This window comes from Amblyomma mixtum, chromosome 5, assembly GCF_055824585.1.
Source record: "Amblyomma mixtum isolate Tamu chromosome 5, ASM5582458v1, whole genome shotgun sequence".
NCBI classification, from domain to species: Eukaryota; Metazoa; Arthropoda; class Arachnida; order Ixodida; family Ixodidae; genus Amblyomma; species Amblyomma mixtum.
Genome location: NC_143016.1, coordinates 150,480,364 through 150,507,695, shown reverse-complemented (window position 1 = coordinate 150,507,695; position 27,332 = coordinate 150,480,364). Strand labels below are relative to the sequence as shown.

The 27,332-nt window shown below is 46.6% G+C and overlaps 2 protein-coding genes across 5 annotated transcripts in view; one reads left to right on the top strand and one right to left on the bottom strand.

The window, feature by feature from the left end:
• The window catches only part of LOC149344140 (arylsulfatase B-like), a 189,073-nt gene that overhangs the window by 59,113 nt on the left and 102,628 nt on the right, over positions 1–27,332 (top strand). The gene's annotated exons all lie outside the window — the stretch shown is intronic.
• Positions 9,134–21,921, bottom strand: LOC149344141 (uncharacterized). Of its 3 annotated transcripts, none has more exons than XM_089546163.1 (6): positions 21,824–21,921; positions 13,653–13,940; positions 10,400–10,498; positions 10,201–10,278; positions 9,941–10,006; positions 9,134–9,770 (listed from the first exon to the last, which is right to left on the bottom strand). In XM_089546163.1, exons 2-6 carry the CDS (start codon positions 13,884–13,886, stop codon positions 9,720–9,722), a joined length of 528 nt encoding a protein of 175 aa, XP_089402289.1. In that variant the 5' UTR covers positions 13,887–13,940; positions 21,824–21,921; the 3' UTR covers positions 9,134–9,719. The 3 variants fall into 3 exon arrangements, with proteins under 3 accessions (XP_089402289.1, XP_089402288.1, XP_089402290.1); XM_089546162.1 differs by lacking the exon at positions 21,824–21,921 and adding an exon at positions 18,363–18,511; XM_089546164.1 differs by lacking the exons at positions 9,941–10,006; positions 21,824–21,921 and adding an exon at positions 18,363–18,511.

Below are 27,332 nucleotides of genomic sequence, written 5' to 3'. Positions count from 1 at the left end.
TGCCTCGTCAGCTGTTCGAGTTGTCTGCACACTACCGACTCGAGGTTCTCTAGTCTAGCGCCGAGGATGGCCCCGTGCTGTTTGAGCTCTTCGAATGTCACGTTGTTTTGCAAAAGGCTTGAAAACACTTTCTAAACTGCTTTATCGATGATCACAATCACAACTACACTTCTTTGGTGAAGAAGACTCTTCAAACATCCCGCAAAACACCTTTCCTCTGCCGAATCTCCACGGTCGACAAACGAGATGGCGCTACCGGTGCGATCTCTGCCAGAGCGGCTTCATTTCCTTCGTCGTCGGCGAGTCGCCGCAGACGATGCGAATATGCAACTTTTTTTGATATATTCAGGCAAGGAACCCGGACAAATGTTGCATGAAAAAATTCTGTCGACCTATTCCCATTTCTTTGCTAAATTTCAGCTCGAGCAATCCACCCGTTCCGTTGAGAGAACTGCGCTCGTTTATTTCCGCAACAGCCAGTATTTAGTGTGTGCACCTGTGTTCCTGCAACAGGCTTGAACGGTCGAAAGTGGCCAAGATTTTTCTACAACTCTCAAGTTGCGTATAGCGTAGCAAACAAAGTTATAACAGAGCTTTGCGGTGCAGATAAACTTAAGGACAGAGAAAAACAACCCCTACTTAATTCCTAATTTTCTAAATACACATTCATCTTTTCCTGACATATCGCAGTAATGTAGAGCATTTAAAAAATTCTAAAATTCGTTCAGAACGTACCAAGTGTTTAATTCATAGCATTAAGCATACATGTCTTGAAGACCAACTGAACTCTGTATTGGATCTTATTTTCTTTTTCTTTTTTATTATTGCGTTAGCACTTGTATATTGTTAAATAGTGCTTTAACCGTTTGTGCATGTCTGAGCACTTTATGGGTGACAGGGCTCTCGTCAGGCAGAGAGCATGCACCTTTAGCCCTGTTATCCTAGACGGTTTGGGTAGGAAAGAATGCTCCAAATAAATAAATAAAATCAAAGCTTCGCGACTGTATCATAGAATGTGCTGCAAAGTAGAATTGAAAGTTCTCTGCTGGGCCTATGCAGTTCTCCAAGTACTGTAACAATCCACATTTTCATTTTGTTGCAGTAGAAAAAACAGTTCTTTCTCGATATAGACTCCCCTGCGAATGTGTCTTTTTATTATCTTTTAATCCTTTTAGCCGGACAAATACAAGCCCTTTAATTGGTTGCATGGTACAGTTGCATGGATTGATTGTAAAACATTTTATTCGCCGGGAAGAGCTTGGCAAGAGGTCGCGTTAAGTGGTCGAGAGTACATAGCCCTCGACGACTTTGTCAGCCCACTCCACCGCCAAAACTTGCGTTCTGGGGTCAGAGCTAGCCAGCACGGTCTCCCACCGCTCGAGAGAAGGAGCTGTAACTAAATCACCCGGAGGTGGCTCTATTTTGCAGTCCCACAGGATGTGATCGTAGTTGGCTCATTGGCCACAGTGTACACAGTTTGGGTTGTAAAGATCTGGATAAATGTGCGCGAGGAGTGATGGGGTGCGTATCGATCTCGTCTGTAGACGACGCCACGTAACCTCTTGTTCTTTATTGAGTCTTTTGTCTGGAGGGGGGAAAATTCTCCTCTCTAATTTAAAATGATTGGTGAGATCATGATATGTGATCATGGAGTCCTTCGTGAAATTCAGGGAGCCAGACTCATCCACTGCCCGGTCGACGAAACCTCGGGCTTTATTGTGGGCTGCCTCGTTCCCCGGATTCCCCGAATGGGCTGGGACCCATATCAATTCGGAATAATTTGGTGAGAATTTGGTTGCGTTAAGGATTCTAAGGGAGGTTTTTGTAATTCGCCGTTTAGCGAAATTATTGATACCCATTTTGGAATCGCTGAGGATGATGCTCCCTTGGGTATGTGCTAGGGCGAGGGCTATAGCCGCGTCTTCTCCCGTTTCAGAGGATTTCGTTTTGATTGTCGCCGAGACGATGTGGTCACCATTCTCGTTCACAACCACAATTGCAAAGGCATTGGTATTTTTGTATTCTGCCGCATCTACATAAAGTGTTGCAGCGCACTGTCTGTATTTGTTATGTAAGGCTTTGGCTCGTGCTTGTCTTCTACCCTCATGGTTTAAGGGGTGCATGTTTTTGGGGAGTGGTTTGATTACTAGGGCCGTCCTATAGTCGCGGAGTAGGTCTACTTTAGCATCGTTATTTGTAGGTTGAAAGTTAATTCCGAGCCTGGTGAGAATACTCCTGCCAGTTTTGGAATTGGCTAATCGCGCTGTTTGAGCCATTAAATGGGCTTCTTTCTGTTCATTGTAGGTGTTATGTATTCCTAACCTCATAAGCCTTTCGGTTGAGGCATTTAGTGGGAGTCCTAACGCAGCCTTATAGGCCTGCCGTATCATACTGTCCAATTTGTCCTTTTCTGCTTTCGAAAATTTGAGATAAGGGGTGGCATAGAGTATCCTGCTTAGCGCAAAGGCCTGCACTAGGCGGCATAAATCTCTTTCCCTCACCCCTTGTCTGCGGTTAGCTATGCGACGGATTAATCGCGCCGTCGCTTCTACCGTGCGTTTTAGCTTAGTGAGTGTGTCAGTACTCTTTCCATTTGTTTGTAAATATAACCCCAGTATTCTCATGGTCTGTACCTCTTTGTCAGATCGTCCATTAACATAGACGTTTATTTGCGGGGGGGATGTTGTGGTACGCCTACCTCTTTGTTTACGACGGATCACGAAGAGTTCAGATTTTTGCTCAGAACAAGTGAGGCCGGATTCCCATGCGCATGCCTCAATGATGTCCACTGCTGCTTGGAGTGTGTCTTCTATGTAGCCTTCGCATCCTTTGGTTACCCAAAGTGTGATGTCATCTGCATAGAACGTGTGATGTAGGTCTGGTATTTGTGCCAGTTTGGGGGGAATTTTGATGAGGGAGAGGTTAAAAAGGAAAGGGGACTGGACGGAGCCCTGTGGCGTTCCTTTACTTCCTAGTGTGATTGGGGCCGACTCTATTGTTCCGACCATTATCACTGCTGTTCTGTTAGTGAGGAAGGATCGGATGTAGTTGTAGGTCCTTTCTCCGGGGTTGATTTCTGACAAGTTTGTCAAAATGGCTTTGTGGGTGACGTTGTCGAAAGCTTTAACAAGGTCTAAACCCAATATTGCTTTCGTTCCTGTTCCCTCGTCAGCTTCAATTATGTCCTTGTTAAGCTGCAAGAGTATGTCCTGGGTAGATAGTTGGGCCCTGAATCCTAACATTGTTTCAGATAGGAGGTTCATGTCCTCCGCATAGTTTTGGAGCCTATTGAGGATGACATGCTCCATGAGTTTGCCTAGGCATGATGCTAATGAAATTGGGCGTAGATTCTCAGTGCTGAGTTTCTTACCCGCTTTAGGAATAAAAGTGATTTTCGCGTGTTTCCACTCTGGTGGTATGTTGCCTGCATGCCAGTATTTGTTCATAAGGTCTGTAACCGCCGCGATCGACGTTGCGTCTAAGTTCCTGAGAGTCTTATTTGTTACTTTGTCTGGTCCTGCCGCAGATGTCCGCAGTTTTCCAATTGCGTACCAGACCTCTGCGTCTGTGATGTCTGCGTCTAAATTTGGATTAGGAGTCCCCCGGTAGTCTGGTTGTGTGGTACCATCATCCGTGTTTAGATAACGTTCTGCTAGCTCTTTGATTAGGTCTTCAATTGTACCCTCATATTTATGTATGAGTCTGTACAGTTGACTTTGTTGCACGGGATGTGTTTGTTCTGGGTCGAGCAGGTGTCTTAGATGATGCCATGTCTTCTTATTTCCGAGCTGTCCATTGACGCTTTCACATATTTGGTTCCATTGTTGTGTTTGGAGAGTAAGTGTATGTTCCTCGATTCGCCTCTCGATGTCAGCGATCTTTTTGCGTAGCCGCTTGTTGTGTTTTTGCTTCTTCCAGCGTTTTTGGAGGCCTTTTTGTGCCTGCCACAGGTGTAACAGTTTTGAGTCTGTAATCTGCTGCTCCTTCTCAACTGGCACCACAACGCTAGTAAAGCTGACATCCTCATTCAGGGAGATAACCCAGTCGCTAAGGTTAGCGATCTCCTTTGGAGCTGTCTTGTCGCGAAGTTGCCTGAACTTGTCCCCATCCGTGGTTCGTATTTCTTTTGCTTTGTTTTTAAGTTTTGTCCTGGGGAAGGTGATGCTAAGAATGAAGTGATCACTACCAAGGTTTTGCCCGGTGTTGACCCACTTTGCGTCCTTGACGTTTTTAGAGAGGGATAAGTCTGGAGATGTGTCTACACATACACTGTTACCCATGCGTGTATGGTCACTCGGGTTGTTTAGCGTTGTGAGCCCTAGTGACTGTATGATTTGCCAGAGCAGGTTCCCTTTCGGAGTTGCTTTGGTATATCCCCATGCTGGGTGTTGAGCGTTGAAGACTCCCACAGTTATTAGTTGAGCCCTAGCAGCCAGCCTTACTGTGTTTATCAACAAGTGTGGGAGTCCATTGCCTTTGTTTCTGGGCGGGTTGTATACATTAAGGATGAAGAGATTTGAGTCTCCTTTTTGCCTTGGTACTAATTCAAGTAGGGTGTAATCTTCTTCCGAATCATTTATAAAATGTTGAATTGCGGTGATATTTCTATGCACCAGAGTGGTTGTGAAGGAGCCGGCCGCGTTACTAGTATCATAATGAGGTGGCAGATATGCTTTATAGCCTGGCAGTGTAGCCCTGCCGCTAGCTTCTTGCAATGCAATCACGTCTGGCGTTGGAACAGACGGTGCTTGTTGGATGTGGAGCTGCAAGTGGGCCCGCTTGCGGCGGAAGCCTCTGCAGTTCCATTGCCAAATTTCAAATTTTTGGCGTGGTGCCATGTTGGGTTATAGATGGTTGTGGCGTCGTGGACAGATCCAAGATGGGGGGTAGGCGGACCTCGATAGTTGTAAGCCTATCCATTATTTGCTGCATGCAGGTGGCTATTTGGGATACCTGTCCCTCTAGTGTTGCAAAGCGAATATCTATCTCTGCAAATTTGGTAGTAACGAGGCCTTGGAAGGTTGCTTGTTCTGTTGATATAGCGCTAGTTCTCTCTGACAGAGTATTGATGTCTGCCCTGAGTTTGGTAGGCGCTTTCGATGGCTGCGAGGTGTCGGCTTCCGAAGCGTCGGCCTTTCTTTTGGATTCCTCGCCTTCTTTTGTAGGAAGCGGTCTTTTAGTTGCTATTCTGGCGTCTGGGTCCGTCGCGTTATGGGCCGAAGACTGGGACGCGGTGGAGGGAGTGTGGCAAATAGCGTCTGTTTCCATCGCTTCATTGGTCGAAGCCTGGGACGCGGTGAATGGCATAATAGCCGCAGTGGCATTCTGCACCTGATGCGCTTGTAACAGGCGTTTAATGTCAGCCAACTCTTTTTTAAGGCTGGCAATTTCTCTGTCTCGTTATTGTAGTTGGATCTGAAACTCCTTCTCTCGAGCGTCAATAGATTGGGAGGCCTCTGCTGGCCAGCTCAACTTTTTATTGGAGCGCCCTTACAAAAATGCTTCTTGAGACAGTGTTGAAGTTCTCATGAGCAGACTCAACATGCCATATTGAATTTTTGTTGTGACCAGGATGGGCTAGTGTTGGTGAATTATTGAGGCCGAGTTGAAACTCATTGGAAAAGTGGCCACTGTGCTAGAGTTGAGTATTCTCAATGAAATTTCTGTTTTGCGTTCATGTTGAATTCATGTTGGAATTACGGGAGTGAATCAACACGCCATTCTTAATCTTGGCTGGGGTAAAAAAGCAAAAAAAATCCTGGGAATAGATTCGTATTGCGCCAGATGGACCGACTACCAATGCAATTTTAGGCGATATATTCATATTTATTGCTGCAATTTATCGTTAACGTGAAGCCGTCATCCCCTGTGACGTAGTGCTCCACACAAACGCACAAACACATATGTATATAAATTTATATACATATATGCACCATAGCCCTACACATCCATCAGATAAAGAGCATGGGACAGTACTGCACACGAGGCTATAGAAAGAACTTGGAGTTCATACGATCTTAAGTGCAACCTCGGCTTCGACCTTATATAGTCCTACTCAGGAGTGTCCGGACCTGCGCAGGTTGTGGCCTGCCGATCAGCAAAGTTATGTCAGTTATTACTATTAATATTTCTTTATTTTATGTGTAGTAGAAGTAATCAAGTTCATATGCAACGGTCTATTATTTGACGACCTTGATTCATTCATAAACAACTTAAATAAAGCATTAATTAAGCGCACTTTCTTATGAGAGCACATACGAATCCTCCAAAGTAGGTATGCCTGAATGACTTTGAGCGGTTTATGAGAGTTTTAATGGGTGCTGCATGCGTTCTTAATGTGTGTAATGTGATCAGGTTCGGTTTACACGATGCATGTCGAAATGATTTCATTTAGTTAGGCTTAGAAACGGCTGCCTTGAGATGATTCAACTTAAATTCAACACAAATTGCTCAACAGTAAATCTCTTGACTACGCTCAACAAAAATTCCGTGTAGCAGGTGGTGAGTAGGCTCAACATACACTGAGTTCATGTTGGTTTCCAGTTCATTCAACAGGAGCTCAACAAGGCGTCAACTGAAGCTCAAAAGTCATTTTTGTAAGGGCGGCTATCGCTGCGTCCGCGGCTCGAGCTTCTCTTGTCATTCCCTGCAGGGTTCCCCAGGGGCGGGAAGGAGCTGGAGTTGTTCCGGCTGTGGCTTCCTCCTTTTCCGGTAGCACCCTGTTCCTTCTTCCTGGGCCTAGACTGGTGTCCGTGTAGTGATGAGTCGTTGTCCCCTTGCTTGGGTGCCTGGTTGCCATGGGGCGTTTCTTGTTTGTTCTTGTTGATCAGCCGGAATTTGCAGTTCCTGATGCCTATGTTGTGGCCCCCGTTGCAGACGATGCATACGGGTTGGCAGGTCGGCTGTTCTTCCTCAGGTGGAGGCGAGTGATTTTCTCCGCACCGGCGGCAAAGGTTCGTTGTAGGTTTGTAGCAGACATCGGCCCGGTGTCCTACCCTCCTGCAGTTGTAGCATACTTCATGTTGCTTCCTGAAGGGGTGGACCCGAAAGACGCCGCACTGATAGATTACTTGGCTGGGTAGCTTCTTTCCAAAAAAGGTGATTTGTATTGTTCTGGATTGTCCGATCCTTCGGGCATCCACAACTTCTATTCCTTCGCTTCTGTTTCCGAAGCCTTGGCGAACCGCTTCGGGCGAGTCTCCCGCGTAGGCGTTGTAAATGACCCCTTTTACCGAGTCTTCGGGCGCCGCCACGTACGACGTCACGTTGTAGGTTTGACCTTGGAGGTTCAGTTTTTCAATCTTGGCGTATGCAGTCGCCCGTTGACGATCGGACGTGCATAGCGTGAAGGTGTTGTTGGCCGTATTGACTCTGATAATGTCTTCATTCTTCACCGTATCATACGGCAGCCTGGCCACCTCGCAGGCGCAGAAGAGTAGTAGTCCGGGCGCAAAGTCCCTCAGATTCCAACCTTGTGGTCGGCAGACGATTTTGTAGTCATCGGTCGGTAAGCGCGGGAGAAGGGCTTTCTTGCTGAGTGCAAGTAGCTTTTTCCCGTTCTTTCGCGATGGAAAATTGGAATTAGACTTGCCTTGGCCGTGCCCCTGCGCAGGCTCGTCGTCGGTTGATGCGGGCCCTTTATTCTTCAGGCCTCGTTGTCGGTCGCGGTACCGAAGAATGGTTTCCCATTTTCCGTCCTCGAGCTCCGACGCTGATATTTTCTCGCCTTCCACGGCGTACTCCATATTTGCAGGTCCCTGGGAGCTCAGTTCCCGGCGGAGAGGTGACGAGCTAGGTCGAGCTCGATGGCTAGGCTGGCAGTCAGCCGGCAATATGCCTAGGTGTCCATAGATTGGCAAAATCCGGCTTCAGCAGGCACTGGACAATGGCCCGGATGTCGTCCAAAATATTCGAGCCCGAAGGTGACTCTTTCTGCCGAAAAGTGGCTTCGAGGCGGGAGCCCATGCGAGACACGTTGCATGGCCAAAGTACAATTGACCCCGCTTGAAATTCGCGCACTGCGACGTCACGACAATTTCGACCAACTGAAAAAGCGTGACATTTCTTTCAACTCCTGCTTCAACGATTAGGCATTAAAGGCTTCCGCCTTAAAAAATTATGTAGTCTTAGGTGAAACACCCTGTATAAGGGCTATGTTACGTGTGGCAATCTCAATCTTCAGTCCCCGCTGCCTTCGAGCAGGCCTGTTGAGCTGTAGCTATGGCTAACCTTGAGGCTGGGCTCTTCGGCATGCCTTTTTCTTGGATCAGTAGGCTACATGCCTACCGCGCTATCCACTACTCCCTGAAGTCGCGCTTGCGAGAAATGTTATGCATCTCACGCATTTCGCGGACATAATTAACGCCTTACCTCTGCCACTTTAAATCCCGTCTTCTGGTCTACCTGCACTGGGCGGACACCCGGGCTGGCTGTTGTGTCCCTCTCTCTCCCCTTTCCCTTGGAGCTTCTTGTCTGGTCAGCTGATTAGAGGCTACAGTTTGTGTTTACTCAAACACAATGGCTTAGTTGGTGCCGTTTACCACGGAAAAAGATACGCTATACAGCTGTTTCTGTAAAATTTCCGTTAAATAAAAGAAAGGGTATGTGCATAAAATTACAAAGTAAAACTACTTTCGAAGAAAAAAAGTTAATAAGAATATCGGAGCCTTTTCTTCTTCCTTCGCAGAGAAAAACTAGCAATAACAGATTTAGCACACGCATTGCCGGGGATGAATTACTGAGCTAAAACAAAGCCGGCACGTTATGCGTACAATGCATCAAAAGTCTCCCTGTTATACTCTGCGACACGGGCCAGTACCCTTAGTTTCTCTTCCTTTTTACACTCCTACCACAGCATTTCTATGCTCGAAGTGTGGTTGTCAGTTTCGTCAGCCTACATTGAAAGTGGATGAATTACATCATTGCGGTACCAAGCTCTTGTTCAAGTGGCTCAGTTCCTTGACGTGGCTAGAAGTTTTGCAGGTCTATGTTGTGTTTCACTGTAATGTCGAGATGGCAGCCAGTAGGAATGAAGAGAGAAGAAATGATTAGGCGACATTTAAGAAAACGATAATCCTTTTAAACTAGAAGTCATGCATACGAACCCACAGACACGCGCACCAAAGGGCGAACATGTTTTTTGTCCTGTGACATTCACATTTATTGAAAAAAAAAAACAAATCTTGCAGAACACATAAGGACTCATAGACCACAAAATGAAGGCGTCTATGAAAGCTAAATGCCATGAAAGACAATGAATATTTATCACAATGAGAGATAGCGTGTGCCCTGATTTTACAGGTCCTAAAAAATAGATACCGGAAAAGAGTTCTGGTGGCATGTAATGGGCTTCAAAAAGTGGTTGTCACGATGAGGTGCAAGTAAAAAAAGAAATATTGGCGATGTTAACCGGCCAACTCAATTCACAAATCGGAAAACTCGAGCAAAGCATTAAGTCTTGAACAGCAAAATTAGCACCCTCAATAATATATGACGCCATCCAATAAACTTGCCAGAAGCTATTAGCAACACTGGCAACGATATGCTTTGAGACCCTGGATGTCTCTCTTGAGGCTTGTCTGTTTCAGGCCTGAAAATATAGGTACCTCATGAGTAGCAGTTACAGCTAAAACTGGCATCTAGCGATATTCAGCACGAACATGGAAAGTTCCAGTTCGTACTCCTGAATGAAAGGTGTCAAACTCAGGTTCCTTTTAGGACTATAATCCGGAAGTTTCGTGGAGCACAGGGAATTCCAAGGTATGAGTCATCTGCGTAATGAAGAAAAAGAAACGTTAGAAATCGATTTCCGCGAACCACAAAAAGAGGAAGCTAGCTTTGCCTATAGGATCTTTTTCCTTCTCCCGATACATTCGACGAAGAGGCACATTTAACTGTTCCTTCGATGAAAGTTTGGACAATTTTAGATGCTGGAACGTACCCCAGCTTTCGGCGACAGAGGAGAGTGTGGTTTAATTATCTTCACCAGCCCACTGTGGAGGTTGTCCTGCACGTAAATACTAATGTTAGTGGATGAACTATTAGAGCGGAACATTGACAAGGTGCGCACCCCGTAATGTTATGGAAAGGAAACACACATCACCTGCAGCAGTAAAACCATGATAAGCTGGTAATGTGGACGAAAAACAAGTATATGTCGTTACGCAAATAAGTGTTAACGTTCCTGTCAGTGATTTTTACCTCCATTTCACCTTCAAAAGACTGCCATGAGTAATTTCTTCGCAAGCGGGGTCTCTTCGGACAGTTCTCGCAGTGTTTCTGTGCAAGAAAAAATAGAACAGTATTAGGTGTGCTTAGTGCCAAGATAAAATACAACGCAATAGTGGCAGCTTGTTTTGTGCCGACTTTTAGATTTGACAGACGTTCCCAAAATGTTTACCAGAATGTATTCGACACTTCCAGACTCAGTGCAGCCGTTCCAGGCGCAGCCGGCAGAGCACTGCTTGGTCTCTTGAAATCCGTGGTCAGTGCGCTTGAGCTGGAGAATAAACGAATAAAGTCACCTGACATGAGCACCCCGCATAGGTATGATACCGCAATCTCACTACATGCTATTCCTCATAACGCAACGGACGAAAAGTAATAAACGGAGAGAATTTTTCAAAAGTTTTTCATTGAAAGTAACGGCCCATTTTTTGTAGACCTTATGAAAGTTAACTGGAGAAAGAAAAAAATTACCCTGAACGTTTGCGTACCGGGCCGCATTATTAAGGCTAAAGGCTTTAATACCTCATACTCCCGTCCGTCCGTACCGCGTTACATCCAATCCCCGAGGGATATGTGAGGCACTCACAGCGTAATTTCCTTTCGTCAAATACAATTCTCATTTTCTTCATTACGGCCCCTCTCCTTTCACTCCCACTTCCTCCCTTCTTCTACGAATGGATGGCGCGTGTCCACCGAGATATCTGAGGCAGTTACTGCGTAGTTTCCTTTCCTCAAATACAATTTTCATTTTCTTCATTACGGCCCCTCTTTCCCTTTGTTTCGTTCCTACTTCCTCCCTTCCTTTAAGGTGCGGTTCGGGTTTCCACCGAGGTGACCGACAATTACTTCGCCATTTTCTTTCCTCGAAAAGCGTTGCTTTCAAAGTGCAAGGCATAGCGCTGAACGTGTGGTGGAATTCTGTGGACTCCCTGGCAGCGCTACAACACGCTGTCGCGTTCCAGTCCTGAAGTCGAATCAATTAGGAGTTAAATATTATTTAGTCATTAATCAGCAATTAGCCATTGATTAGTAATTTCTCATTATTTCGCAATTAGTCATTAATTGTGCAACGTCATCCAGTGGTGACGTCACCAGTGCCGCAGAGCCGGTCAAAGTGGTGCGGAAAAAGCTTTCGCCTCTGCGCATTTTAGAGAAAGTGCACCTGACTTTTTTTTTTTTGACGTGAGAGTCAGCGGCTAGCGTACAAGAAACGCCCGACTGCCGAAGGAATGGCATCACTTATTCTATGACTTGAAAGTCATTTGCATTTAGTTTTTGCTCGCGTGAGACGGGTTTCAACCAGCACTCGTCTTTCGCAGGAGGATGTAGTAAACAGTATAGTTATTGCACTTTCATCACAGCAAGAAACAGCTCCTTCGATCACGCCTACCTCTACCAGTTTTTAAGTATTACTGAAAGAACATACGCCGATAGTGACGAATGCATGGTGTTAGTTTCTTTTACAAAAGTTACGCATTCCTTTTATTTAGCCGAGTAAATCATTTGAATATTCGCTTCTGGACGAAAAAATTCGACACAGACACTAAGTCTGCTTACGTGTGGGCAAGCGGAAGCCTGACTGCCCCTGGGTGCATTATTTGCGCTTAATGTTTGTAGGTGCATAAAAGTCCTTTTCTATGAGTTTATATATGACACCAACCTCACACACACGCGCGCGAATGGCACTACCCGGAACGCTGTAAGACGAACAGATGCGTCATAAATTGATACGAAAGTCTGGGAAGGCATACAATTCAGGGTGTTAATGTCGTAGGTTCGAATCCCTTCGCAAGCTACCTTTAAAATGATTAGAACCTGTGACCTATATGCAACGAGAAATCGCATGATACCACCCGCAGCGCTGTACTACAAACGGTTGAGCCGCAATTTTGTTATCAATGTCGGGAAAACTGGCGCCACATGGAAGTCGGCCAGTTGCGGCTGTATATATATATATACACACACACACACACACACACACACACACACACACACACACACACACACACACACACACACACACACACACACACACACACACACACACACACACACACACACACACACACACACACACACACACACACACACACACACACACACACACACACACACACACACACACACACACACACACACACACACACACACACACACACACACACACACACACACACATATGAACGACATGTAAAGGATTGTCTGAAGTGGCGGTGCTCGGCCTGCTGTGTGCGCCGAATGACCTCTTTGTGACGTCACACTAGTTTTCTTGCCATCACTGGGATTTTCTGCTCCATCCCCGAGCACGCAGACACACTCACATACATGCCGCCGGCTTTTCTCGTAATGGAACTAGTAAAGCATTCGCGTTAAAAATTGCAGAGTAATCGATGCTAGGCTTGGGGTACCTCAATGCGGAAAATATACGACGCTGTGCCGTATTTTGTCACCATGCACACACAGTTTGAGCGCTGAGTAGGCATGGGACCCTCACCGAAGTCCGCGCTCCTGTTGTTGTCGAAGTTTCTAGTGGCACGCATTCTATCATGGCTATCTCCTTCTTCATTTTCTCACCCATCCAGGCTCAGCCGTATACACGGGTAACTCATTTTCCTACGGTTGACAGTAAATATACCTTTAATGAGCATTTATGTTGCTTATTTCAACACGGTAATCTAGCTGAAGGGGTAATCCAGATGAGGATGCTGAATTAAAGACAGATACATTCGTGAAAAAATCACGCACACATAACTACACTGATAATTTCGCCTGCAAGAGCAGTGCCCGCAGAGAAGCCTAAAGTGCGAAGCCTAAAGCCTAAGAGATATGCTCTAAACGAGACAGAAGACAAGTAGCCAGCGCTGGATATCGGAAGAAAATTTGTGGAAGCATATGCAGAGAAACAAGGCAAGGTGCATAGGTTTAGAAACGTGAGGTCATGTAAATCGGCAGCAAACAGGTGGGCTTTTCATAAATATGTAGTAATATAAGAGGTACGTACCCTCTTGTTATGTTAGCAGAATAGATTCCAGAGTGAGAAGGGTGTACTTGAATTTGAAAGTAATGCATTCTCAGAGATAAGGTGGTGAAACTTGCTGGAATAGAGTAGCCCTAAGAGGCTGAAACCCTAATGAAACAATGCTGACCGACACCTATGGGCTCAATTCTGGTCTTCATGATGACATTGTTTAGCATGAGAGTCAATAACTTGTACTCAATGATCCTGACAATATCCCCTTCCACCCAACATCATCCAACCGTGGTCTGAACGCTGATATCATTCTGCTATCATTAGTCCGCATTCTAAAGTCAAGCGCTGATATCAGCTTTGATACGAACTTTAGGTGGCCGCCAATGGTTGAAATTCAAAGCTGTTGTCGTGCGTAGGTGCGGGATTGATATGCTGGCAGTTGTGGCAAGCTCACCATGGCCCTTGGCGTCTTCACGAAGTGGACCGGGCAGGTTAGCACGTGCGCCCGTGACAGGGTGTCCTTGCAGTCGTTGCAGAAGCAGTGGCCGCATACGGCGCGCCATGCGAGCCCAGTGAGATCCCCGCAGCGCAGGCACCGCGAACCCTCGGGCGGACTCTGACCGAGGAGGATAGGTGTGCGGTCCTTAAGGGCGGGGAAATCCCGCACCGTCACCTCGAACGTGCACATCGCGGGCCCAAATTCTGTCTTTGCTTGCAGCAGCCTTCGCTGTGCCTTCTTAATCTGCAAGAAACGAGCAACAATCAGGGAAACATAGAATGAATTGTAATTTATGATTATAGTGAAGGTACTGGCACCTTCTCTTGTTCTATCCAAAGCCGGCCATCTCTGGAATATCACGGACATTATAGACTGCTAAAGCTGCACGAGGACTGGTGTGCTGTTGGGGTGTGGTGGTTGCGGTTGGTGTTTGCAAAGCGATCACGTCGCTTGGGTGATGTTGCGCGGAACGGGATGTGGTGAGGATCACTAAATGCAAGTTATTCACTCTCATGCTAAACATTGTCATCACGAAGACCAGAATTGAGCACATAGCGAAATGGAGGCGTCTCTCAGCATTGTTTCATTAGGGTTTCAGCCTCTCAGTTCTACTCTATTCCAGTAAGTTTCCCCACCTTATCACTGCAGATGCTTTGCTCCCGCACTCAAGTACACCTTTCTAACTCTCGAATCTATTCTGCTAACAAAACAAGAGGGTACCTACCTCTTATATTCATACTAATTTATCCAAAACCCACCTGTGTGCCTAAAATTTAGATGACCTCACGTTTCTAAACCAGTGCAGCCTGCCCTGCTACTCTGCGTATGCTTACACAAATTTTCTTCCGATTTCCAGAGTTGGCTACTTGTACTCAGTTCCGCTTTGAGCTTATGTCTTTAGGCTTACCCTTATACTCTAGGCTTCGCTCTGTAAGCTTCGCCAGGCACACTGGTCTTTCAGGTGCCCTGTGAAATTATCGGTGTAGTTATGTACGCGTGATTTGGTACGCGTGCAAAGCGACCAAGTCGCTTTACAAACATCAAAAGGTTTCATTTTGCCTGAAGTTGAATTTTGGAACAATTTGCCACAATAATCGCGTTTCGTTAATTCGTTCCCCTTTACTCGTGGTTGAACGTGAAGAGGTGGTCCTCGATCAGGTAGATAATGAATTTTGTTTTTCTTTTTTTTTTGGGGGGGGGGGGGTTCAGCATGCCATTGTTTAAAAATAAAAAGGGCAAGAAAGTATTGTACACAAAACCCGTCATGATTCGCGAATACACATACGCACTGCTGAGCGTCACTGGATGCGCACTGGCGAGAAACACGCTTTAATTTGACACTCATTTGTAGAGACGCACAAGTTGAGGTCGTCAAAGACTAACGCTCTCTGTTATTCAGTGCCATTCGTCGAATATGCGATCAGACTACTCTGCAATCAAATAACTATAATTTCAAGCCACCCAAAGCGCCATAAGCATAAAATAAAGGAGTAGAATTATTCCTAATGCTAGTGCAGAACCAAGTGCGACGAAGTGAACGTTTTTGGAAATGTATTCAGAGCTGGCTACATGGCGCACAAAAATTGTGCGGTTACAATAATAAGGTTCAAGATTCATATGCGACCAAGAAACCGGTGTTAAGTGTTGCACTTCATACAAAAAGAATGTACACAAATCTGCACAAAATTCCTTTTAGGGTTAACACAAAAACACACATACAGAACTGCGATGGACATGTGATAGCTTTACAAGCTTATTCTCTCAAAAACCTAGCTAAAAAAAAAGAAAACTTAAAACAGCACCGTGAACAAAGATATTTCGTGCATATTTTGCTTGTTATTGCGCTAACATCAGACCTCTTTATGAAGCAAAATTAAACTTTAGCGTGTGGGCACTTGCCATGAGAGGCCGAAGTCCGTTTTCTCTCCGAGACGTGTTATCCGCCGCCACAGTCGGGGTGCCCGAGTGCGAGTTTTATGACACCCTTGTTGCAGTGAAGGCTGCAAATGCCTGGTTAAACATTGCGTTCTTGGTTGAAGTTGAGCAGAGGGCTTAGATAAAGCTGATTGCCAAGCGGGTTTGTGCTCCGCGGGGGTGGCTTTACCGAGGCGCTCGTATAGCGCTCGTCGTCGTTGTCGGACTGGAATTGCACGGCGGTCACTTCTTGGCACAGCGCATTGTTCTCTTAGGGCTGGGGCTGCCAAAAACCAACTCGCCCGTACTTCCACCCTCGTTGACCGCGTTATACTATTCACACACTAGCGCAGCCCGATCTGCTATGAAGTGTCAGTATGATGAAAGTCGCGAAAAGAGGGCAGAGCTATTTTTAATCACCTGTAAGTCCTTTACAAAAACATACACCGATGAAATTTGTCCGAAAACACGTTTGAATTGCGGCTGTAACGCCTAAATCACCAAGGTTCATCCTGAAAGGCATCTTCAACTACTCTTTATTCAGACAGAATGTAGAAATATTTTCGCAGGCTTTTAGATTTAGGTTCATTTGAGTTAATATTCAATGAACAAAATTAGCAATGCGCCCATGACTAACTTCGCATAGTGATAGAGTTAGGTGCGGAAATAATTTTCTGAAAAGGGCAACGGAAAGCGCGCTGGCGAGTTCGTATTTTTGACTGCTCATCGATACTTGCAGTGCTTTGTGCTGGAAGAATAGAATGTTTGTCGGTTGGAACGCCCCCACAAAAGAAAACGTATGCAATACGGTGCGGAATAGCTTGTATCGTACTGCCTAAAGGCTCATGTTATTTGGTGCTATTATGCAGTGAAAAATGACTACAGCGCTGGCCTATCGAAAAATTCTGCAGAACAAGTTTTGTGCAAGACTTCTGTTTGAAGATATAATTCATCCTACGGCAGCAGCGGAAAAATTAACGCTTGATTTCAAAGAAAGAAGGGATAGAGGTAGACTTGTATTTCCCGTGGGCTTTTCCGTCAAATGTTCCTGCTTTACTCTGCCTTGACAGTGCTCCGCCAACTTCCTTGTTTTAAGCACCTCAAATAAACACAATAAAAACTAAATTGCATTCCAGAGATGGGCTCAACTATATAGAAAAACTTCAGAAGAGTACAGAAAGTAATAACAACAACTATGCAGCCAAAATGTGACCTATTTTTCTCTTCGTGGGCATGTGCTGGCGTAGCGAAACGGCTAGAATGTTGAATATTTTAGATGATAAATTGTGAAAGCTTGAAAAAGTAAGTAAATGCGCTATAGTGAATTGCAGTTTTTTATAAAATGATCTTTCAAGTACTCCCATTCTTACGGAGAGCTACAATGCGACTCCCAGGTACTAGGCATCCACGGGAACGGCACAGCGGTCAGATGCGAGTTGGAAATGAATACCTTAGCTTCTAGCGTGCAGAGCTGTGACGCATTTCAGTACGGATGAAATAAAAGCTCTGACATCAACAGCCCTGACAAAACGCCGCGCCAGCCGCTTATTTGCAGCGCGCGCAGATATGATGTGCACTAGCTCTGAATCCTCGCTTCGCGTTCACGCTGTCGTTTCTAGTTTGCAGAGTACACTTGCTGTGCGAAGCAGGTAATGGTTACGAATATGAAGAGACGCTGCAATATGCATTGTACCCTGACACTTCAGTCAGTATGAGAGTGCGGCAAACGTGACCTTCAACAAATAATTTCACGACACCTAAAAATAGCAGCTGCCACATTACACCGGTGGCTTTATCAGTACTCTTCCGATCAATCCGTTGTACGTAGGCACCCTTTAAGGTCCTTGGGGACAAAACAAATGAAAGAATTGAAGTACTTATTTAAGTGATATATTTAGGGGAAATGCGGCGTGCTGAACTGAGAAAGAAATGAATGCCATGGACTCTAAGTATTGCTTAGCAGCGTTCAAGAACGGGCTGTAATCAATCTGGCAAGTTTCATGGCTTTGGAATTATTAGCCCTCTTGAAGATGCCACCAGCAAACTAGGGCCTGAGCTGATGAGACTGCCTCCCCATAAGAATGTTTTGGGGTTTGGCCGCGCTCATTAATTTTGCAAATGTGCCGGCCAATCATGCACCGTTACAGCGTGCGCATAGCGTTCCATCGACCGCGAGCTACGAAGACAAAAAGTTGCTATTACATAACGCGATTATGGACATTGTAAACCCTTTAAGGCGCAACGCATCATGTACGACGCTCTAACTACAAACGTCTATAGTTTCTGCTTGGCCTCGAAAAAGTATATTACAGCAGTGGGAGTGAGTCATTTCAGAACCGTCTTCAAAACGAGGTTAAAGTGCTAACCACGACTACTTTGCAGGATCAGCTATTCTAACTTAATGATCATTACGTGTTAATTGTGTTTTAAAGCACATTACAAAACTTTCGTTTCCTGAAATCTGGGGAAAGTAACGAGAAAAGGCTCGAAGCTCAAAACTGTATTTACGCATTTTCCTTTCCCGGGAGCACAGGGTTACGCAGTGTTCATAGTTGGCCGTACTCGTCTGCTGCGCACTAACGCGCTCACCATTTTGGGTGTAAGACTTCTAGGCCAACGCCCTAGAGCTTGGTGTAGTACACACAGCTCGCATTAACCGTTTTTCATTGTCTGGCTGCAATATTTGGGTTTCCTTGAACCAAACTTATAGCATCGATACCCTGCCACCTTAGCGTGAAAAAACCAGCTCACCTTAGTACGAAGAAAAGGTCCAGACCCTACCCAGCGTGGCGCCTCTCAGCACGCTGCCCGACGGCAGCAGCCGACCACGGAGCCCCGCTCCCCGACAGACCACCGCAGCCCCGAGTGCCACGCTCGATAAACAGCGCCGGCATACTTCCGCCCCCTCGGCAAAAAACCCGGGCTTCCCCTCCTCCATCGCTGGTTGCCCTCTCACCGCCTTTTCAGCCGGTCTTCTCTCTCGCCACCAACGACAATTCTCCCCTCGGGTTCTCCTACAGCTTGACGCACCGTAAAAGCAAGGGACTTCATATCTGTTCACGTGCCGTTTGAGCAAAGCCGCTGCCGTAGTGTGGAATAACAGGCGACTGCCTTCATGAGTTACCAACATGTCCGCGTTTCTTTTTTTTCATCACGAAAAACAATAGATTGATAGGCTTTTGCGTAGCAAAGGAACACTGGGGACTATGTGGTGCAGTATAGTGGGCATCTTATGACTAATTTCGACAACTTGAGTTCCCTTAACTTGCAGCGTATTGAAATACGCTCGGGTTTTTGCATTTTCCCTGGATAGAAATTCGACCGCCACCACTGGTTTGAATTCGGCACCTTGCATGGAGCCCGTAAAGGCCATAACCCATGACCTAACAAGGACGGCTTAATACAAAAGCTTCTTTTTTTTTGAGAAAATAAAATAAATCGAGCTGAGAGTACAAAGACAGCGGATGTCCTCAGGGCTGTTCTTCGGAAGTAGACAAATGTATAGAATGCACAGACGAGTACTACAGTAGCTTATGTTTATACTTCATGATAGCAATGAATACTAAATCTGTGCTGACCATTCAGAAAAGCAGTTCCAGCAACGCTCATGTTCCTCCCACAATTCCGTCATGAAAATCGAGGATCGAAGAATCTCCTCGAAAATGTCAAGCACCCGAAAGTTGCAAACAAGAAAAATGAAGGCAACTTGAACCAACTGAACAGTCACGAGAGCCTGCGTTCGGGTAAGCTGTTTTTTTTATGTTATGGAACTGCAGTCAACGTGTCATGGTGAAACGACTGCCCAAGCAACCAGGAAGGGGTGGTGCGCGATTTATCTAAACTCTATTCCAACCAAGGTCAACCACTCTGCTCGCAAGTTTGCAATGCTTCCCGCCATCGAAAGCGTGTGGGACGAAACAGACTAATCATTTGGCTACAGCCGCCGCGGTGGCTCAGCGGTTATGGTGCTCGGCTGCTGACCCGAAAGACGCGGGTTCGATCCCGGCCGCGGCGGCTGGAATTTCTTTGGAGGAGAAATTCTAGAGGCCCGTGTACTGTGCGATGTCAGTGCACGTTAAAGAACCCCAGGTGGTCGAAATTTCCGGAGCCCTTCACTACGGCGTCTCTCATAGCCTCAGTCGCTTTGGGACGTTAAACCCCACAAACCAAACCAAACCAAACCATTTGGCTACACATTAAGGGCACAATTATTCTTTGAAACTTGAACATGGAAGTTCTCAGCGCACTTCTGATACTATTACAAAACGAGCAAGTGAGATGCGCACACAGGCAAACTGATGAGTTATATGGACACATGTTCACCCGACTACACAGGCCTAACCACAACCTTAAATGGTACACACGTGGTTGAAATCCTGGGCCCAACGTGACGAGTAGGCACTTTCTCAGGCCGTCTCTGTCTTTTCCCTCATTTATTTATTAGGTCTACGTAGTACAAATTAGTCATTATTATTTCATTTTATTTATTGAAGCTTGCGTGCAAGTGTATAAGGCGGGAGCAAGAATAATATGAAGTAGCAGACTGATATCAACTGAAAAAACGAGCATTGTTTGAAAGGACCAGTTTTCGTCGCCGCGTTGAGACCCAACAGCTTCGGGAAGCGCGATGTGGCCGACAAATACTAGATCAGCACCACAGCACCTAAGAATTACTCTTCAAAACAGCAACTCCGCGCCATCCGGTTCACCATCGGTTTACATGTCAACACAGCAATAAAGATGGCCGGTGTCACAACGCTTCCTCTCGCAAGACCATGTTAACGTTTCCACCAAGAGCAGCGGAATGTCGGAAGCCGATAAAAACTACGCAAATGGATGCCGCCACCTTGATCGCCTATGTATGGAGATCACAATCCATACGCACACCACCTCCACCCTGTGAGAAGCAGTAGCCTCTGCAGCAGAGGCCAATACTATTTAGACACCGCAGAGGACATCGCGTTCCCTGCGCACTAGCAGACTGAATTTCTTTGACGGACAGGTAGTGTTTATAAAACCAGTTTTCAGACAACGTGCTCCCTCCGCTGCTGCAATCACTGGTGTAATCATATCACACCGCTGTGTACGCAAACATCCTGTGGGTATTAGGCCATCAAGGCATGCAGGGAACCGAAGGGGTCTTCGATTCTCTTGCCCGCATGCTACACTCAGCACAATCATTGCGAACAAGTAAAAAAGTAGAAGAAAAATGATCGTAAACAGTTCCAAATATTTCCTGAAGATCTTTCCCAGAGTTCCCCATCTTACTTCACGGTGTACAGGGACATTAATTAGGCCGTAGCCAAACTCTAGTACTTATGACGGTACAATAAACACACTGCAAGAATGGTGAGACCAAATGCACTGTGAGCTTACAATCATGCACTGCAAAGCGATACTGACCCCATTACGGAACAAGCCATTCAATACAGCAATGCTAAGGTAGGGCGCCTGCAAGGGACGAATAAAACCCGCTACTTACAAAGGCTTTCCAGAAGTAGCTGGCTAGCCCCGCCAATAAACCAAATCTAACAGCTGTTACTTCCGCAACTGAGTCGGCACATTTATGAGAAACCTGGCGGGCTACGTTAGAGGGACTGCAAAAGCCCGGGCATGAAATTTTAAGGTGAATTTATATCCCCCTCTTTCAGCACGAAACACGCGAGAGTACAAACCTACCTACACTGCATCAGTGCTAGCACATTACTATTAAGAACACAGAAAACACATGCGTCGCATTTCAACCAGGATATGTCACCTTCATCCAACATATAACATCTTACCACCATAGACAAAATGCTAATATTCGCGACAAGTGGTGTAAGTACCGAAAATGTGGGAAATCTAGCACAACCAACCACAACCGCAGACGCCTTCACGAGATAGCGACATGGGCCTTCGAATTATTTTACTGTGCACACTGATAGCCGCTCCGCTGTAAGAATTCATCAAGGTGCCAGTGCTTGTATGTCATCCCCCACTGCTAATGATAGTAGCTACTCTTCGACACTGATATAAAATTAAGTGGAGGACATGTAGTAAAGTGGGCCTGTAGAGAGCCTTCCAGCGAGTTTCTCCTGTCATATAACTAACTAATCAGAAGCCATGCAGCGAACCGCTTAACCTGTCCCTTTATAACTAACTTAGCACCCCTTTGTCCTAATCGCGAGACCGAGACGAGCAGCATGCCAAAATTAATAGCGCACACCTACCTGGAACAGCCAAGGTGCGTTTTCAGACCGAATGTGAGTACCCTGAAGCTCTTATGTTGTAAGCTTGAAGGCGCGACGAGTCCTGCGAGAAAGCCAAGAGCTAGAGACTGGGACTCGTTGTTTCTTCCCATCCCTTATCGCTGGAAAGATTGCTTCCTTCACTGGTTATCTTATCTGCTAGGAGCGCGTACCTACGGCGGAGTGCTTTCATAAAAGGGGCCCACAGGACATTCTTGTGCAACTGTCTGCGCTATCTTTGCCTTACGCATGACCTAAGCGGTCTAAGGAGAGGTTACCTGCTCGCCATTCGCGCTGATGCCCTTGTCGCAATGTGCGCTTGGCAGCGGTGGGTGCGGAAGTCTAAGCAAAAGAATGGCACGAGAGGCTGGTCTTGCACATGGGCAAGCGCTGAGGTCTCCGATCGATGAGTGTCTGGAGAGGCAACTGTGCGGCAATGGCCCCCGGCACCAGAAGAATTTACGTCGTCATATTTGCAGCATAAACACGTTTGAATCACTGCTGCTTGGATACCCGTGGCCATACGTTAGCTGATCATCATCAACCTATGTACAATGTAGGGCAAACATAGGGCGCGTTCGGTACGTCTATGAAAATCTTGGCAGGCCAAGAAACGATGCCAGAACACTGTAAGCATGTCGGAATAACAGGCGATGTGACGTGAAAAAAAGACGTCTTGTTTTGGTTTCATCTTTATCTTTGTCGTCGTTCCCGCTAAAAGATGACGCCTTTCCACTCCCTCAGGAAGCTCTTGTGATGACAGATGTAAGAGGAAAAACACCATTTACGACTTGGCTAGGATGATATTTCTCTGTGCCGAATTTAGATGAATCATCCTGAAGAAAACGGCGACAGTACGCCGCCACGATCCCTTCGTGTGGTTTGTCCGCTATGACAGCTGAGCTCGTGTTTTTTTCTGCCAGGCAAGGTGTTTTCGTTCTACGTAAAAGCAGTAGGATATTGCACTCCACCTTGGCAACTGCTCTATTGCTGATAACGCTCATGCTTGGTGACAATGACTCTCGCGTAGGTGCACAGGCGCCCGTACACTAGCTCATTGGTGTCTTGTTTCTTCAAACGGCCGCCCAAACAAGTTCTGCTTCGTGACTCGTAGCCCTCCCGCTGCGCAACGATGGGAGCGCCTATGCGGGCATTGTTCTGGAAATTGCGTTGACCAGATGCAAGCAACTGAAAATTAATAAGGGTAAGAAACTTAAGTAAGACGTAACCAAAAAGTAAAAAATTGTTGTAAATGCGCGTGCTTTGTGAGCTTTCGTCCGCGGCCAGAAGGCACATTAAAGTGCTAGGATACGTTACAGCGGCGCTCGGATCCTGTGAGCAGCGCGAAATAATTACGAACACCTTTAATAACTGCAGTTTGTTTAAAAACTTCAGAACGGTAGGTAAAAAAAAAAAACTCGGAAAAACGATACCCGCGTCATCGCCCATTTTCTTTCGTCACAAAGTAAGCACAATTCTTTATGCTGCCGTTATCGGTTCGGCAGTTAGACACGCTGCCTAATCTAATTTGCCACGAAGCGTGCGTATCCACAACGCGCTGTACCTTCCTATTTCACTTTTATTCTTTATAACTATAACCACCACTTCAGCACAATGGACTCGGTGCTTTAGTGCCAACCGCGAAAAACTAAGAGTCTACTCACAGCCGTAGCGCCTGCCTTTTGGTGAGTGCAAGAAAAAAAGCAATGGTGCGCTCTGGGGCCTCAGTAAGAGTTGTGGAATCTCATGTGGTCGAAATTATTCGGCAGCCGTTCACCGCAGCGCTTTTAGCAGTCTTTCAATTACTACGCGCAAGCACAGGGGCAAGCACCCTTCATATTTTTCTCCTATCTTCATTAACAAGAAATTCCGAACGCCTCAATGTGAGTTCGGCATTAAATATTTGGCAAGAAAAACTTTGTTCAGATATCTCGGCATGCGCACAAAGCGGATAAATTTTTTAAAGCTCGGTTTTTGGTGGGGTTAGTGGGGTTAGACTTCGTGCTAGAAACAGGAGTAGAACAGTGTATTAAGAAATGACCCCATTAGCTTGGGCATATTTTTTAAACGATTCTTGGCGATTTATTTAAACAAAAAGGAAGTAAACGGGCCTGTATTATCTGTATCATGGTGGCTACAGATTTATCCAAAGTTCGCCTCTAGAACAGATTCCATTCCGTTAATTTAGTTTTCAAATATACATTGTTAACAAACTAGGCATACCTAAATAGGGAATTCGCAATGGTTATGCATGAATTGATTGCCAAGGTACGCCTAGGGCATTGTCAAAAGCGGCACTTCGCGCATGGTACGTCCATTATGCTCAATATTTTTTAAGATCCCCTAATTAGGTATTCCACATTCTAAACAAACAAGCCAAGGAGTTAGATCAGGAACTAAAGTTGGTCGTTTTGAAAAAATACAGGCTCTAACTTCGAGACGCGGACACATTAAAACAAGAGGACACAGCGCTACTCACAACTGAGGTTTTTTTTTAATTGAGAGACTTCTTTATGCACACATATTCAGAAAAAAAATCTAACATTCCAGTATAATTCCATGCCATGTGCCCGCCTTTTGCGAGTTAGCACAGTAGCGCCGTAGAGATGGACGGTGAAATGCGTTGCGGCGGCGGTCTCGGCGTACTCGCCGCACACATTAGCTGAGTGATGGTTCTGAATGCGACGCTAAAGACCCTGTGGCCGGTCGTCACGGAAATAAGAGCGACCGTTTATTGCCCGAAGCCATCGCGCAGCGTGTCGCGTCTCCGTACTTGTGAGATGCGATCAGCGTCACGGGGAGAGGAATTGGCGGAGAAACGGCTGGCTCTCGATCGTAACCTCAACGCGTCAGTGGCGTTGGAAAGCTTTACCTCACCGTGTCACTTCTACAGGTGCATAAACTTGGCACCGATCCGGCTAGCGTAACTTAAAGATGGCCGCCAGTTCAGTTCCAATGTTGCCAGACTGCGTGCGTCCGAAAGGGCAGACGAGTTTGACGACCACAGTGTTGCTCTCAGCGACCGCGCGTCGTCCCCCCCCCCCCACTTCCTCCTCGCCCCCTTCCTCCTCATATACCGTGTTGGAGACTACGTAATGGGCGCGCCCGCTCCCGTTCCCTTTTAGATACCCCGTCGGGCGCGCTAGCTCCCCCCGTCCCCTTTGAGATATCGTGTTGTACGCTACGTAATGGGCGCGTCCGACTCACGGCCATGTCAGGCTGGCGTTGCATAATTCTAGAACGCTTCCGACCGCCTTGGGAGCTCAGAATTTTGGGCTCAACTGCTCTGCCACGACTGAAACACTTGCCTTTTCGCGGCCAGTATAGTCGGCATGCATACGTGTCCGGCTGGCGTTGCATAATTCTACAACGCTTCCGACCGCCTCTGGAGCTCAGAATTTCGGCTCAACTGCTTTGCCACGACTGAAACACTGCCTATTCGCGGCCAGTATAGTCGGCGTGCACACGTGTCCGGCTGGCGTTGCATAATTCTACAACGCTTCCGACCGCCTCTGGAGCTCAGAGTTTTGGGCTCAACTGCTTTGCCACGACTGAAACACTGCCTATTCGCGGCCAATATAGTCGGCGTGCACACGTGTCCGGCTGGCGTTGCATAATTCTAGAACGCTTCCAAGCGCCTTGGGAGCTCAGAATTTTGGGCTCAACTGCTCTGCCAAGACTGAAACATTGCCTTTTCGCGGCCAGTATAGTCGGCATGCATACGTGTCCGGCTGGCGTTGCATAATTCTAGAACGCTTCCGACCGCCTTGGGAGCTCACAATTTCGGCTCAACTGCTCTGCCACGATTGAAACATTGCCTAGAAAGGTTGTTTTGTAGGCCAGTTGGTCATACATATTTCAAGAAATGCTTCGGCGCGGGAGACAAGGACAAAACGTAGAAAACACACCACAGGGCGCCAAAGAGAACACATAAAAGAGCCTACAGTAGAAGAAATATAGCTTAGAAGAGTTTTTTGTAGGCCACTTGACAAAACGTAGAAAAAACACCACGGTACGCCATGGCGTACCGTGGTGTTTTTTCTACGTTTTGTCCTTGTCTGCCGCGCCGAAGCATTTCTTGAAATATGTATGACCAACTGGCGTACAAAACAACTCTTCTAGGCAATGTTTCAATCGTGGCAGAGCAGTTGAGCCGAAATTCTGAGCTCCCAAGGCGGTCGGAAGCGTTCAAGAATTATGCAACGCCAGCCGGACACATATGCATGCCGACTATACTGGCCGCGAAAAGGCAATGTTTCAGTCGTGGCAGAGCAGTTGAGCCCAAAATTCTGAGCTCCCAAGGCGCTTGGAAGCGTTCTAGAATTATGCAACGCCAGCCGGACACGTATGCATGCCGACTATACTGGCCGCGAAAAGGCAGTGTTTCAGTCGTGGCAGAGCAGTTGAGCCCAAAATTCTGAGCTCCCAAGGCGCTTGGAAGCGTTCTAGAATTATGCAACGCCAGCCGGACACGTATGCATGCCGACTATACTGGCCGCGAAAAGGCAGTGTTTCAGCCGTGGCAGAGCAGTTGAGCCCACAATTCTGAGCTCCCAAGGCGGTTGGAAGCGTTCTAGAATTATGCAACGCCAGCCGGACATGGCCGTGAGTCGGACGCGCCCATTACGTAGCGTACAACACGATATCTCAAAGGGGACGGGGGGAGCTAGCGCGCCCGACGGGGTATCTAAAAGGGAACGGGGAGAGCGGGCGCGCCCATTACGTAGTCTCCAACACGGTATATGAGGAGGAAAGGGGCGAGGAGGAAGGGGGGGGGGGGTGTGGACGCCGGGCGGTCGCTGAGAGCAACACTGTGGGCGTCAAACTCGTCTGCACTTTCGGACGCACGCAGTCTGGCAACATTGGTACAAAACTGGCGGCCATCTTTAAGTTACGCTAGCCGGATCGATGCCTAGAACTTAACGCTACCCTTGGTTACGTTTGCAAGCGGCCGCGCACGAAACGCGACTGCGAATCGCGTCAAGTGCAACGCTATGAGCGCGTACTTCTTATTATCAAAAGCGTCAAATGCGAAAGCAAAATAGGGAGATATTGTTTCCCGCCAGTACTTAAAGAAAAACAGACACAGCTAAAAGTCCACTGTCAACAGAAGCATGTATTTCACAGTGTTGGCGTTTCACTTAATCTGAATAGGACATGGAACTCATCTTTTGCTTTGTGAACATTAACTAAGTCTGCCTGCAAGCAGACTTCACGTACTGTATATAAAAGCACCTCACGAATGCATGGCGTAGAGTGGCAGGTACATTATTCCATTCAAATAAAAAAAGGCTCTCAATAATGCTATTTAATTTCAATATTTGAAAAGGCCCTCAATCTCTTTAATTCTGTCTAACAATGAGCACACAGCACTTACCAAGGGCATATAGGCAGCTACACCACTTGTGTGATGCAAGTACGCACCAAAATGTGAGAGGTGAAACAAAATTTGTCATGCCCATCCCTACAATTCCTTTGCTGTAGGACAACA

Bases quoted from the DNA above. Each gene is read 5' to 3' on its own strand.
- LOC149344141 (XM_089546163.1), bottom strand. From the start codon at position 13,886: ATGTGCACGTTCGAGGTGACGGTGCGGGATTTCCCCGCCCTTAAGGAC. The intron at 10,499-13,652 runs GTGAGCTTGCCA...TTTATTCTCCAG, and splicing joins TGAAGACGCCAAGGGCCATG to CTCAAGCGCACTGACCACGG. The intron at 9,771-9,940 runs GTACGTTCCAGC...TTCATTACGCAG, and splicing joins CTCTGTCGCCGAAAGCTGGG to ATGACTCATACCTTGGAATT.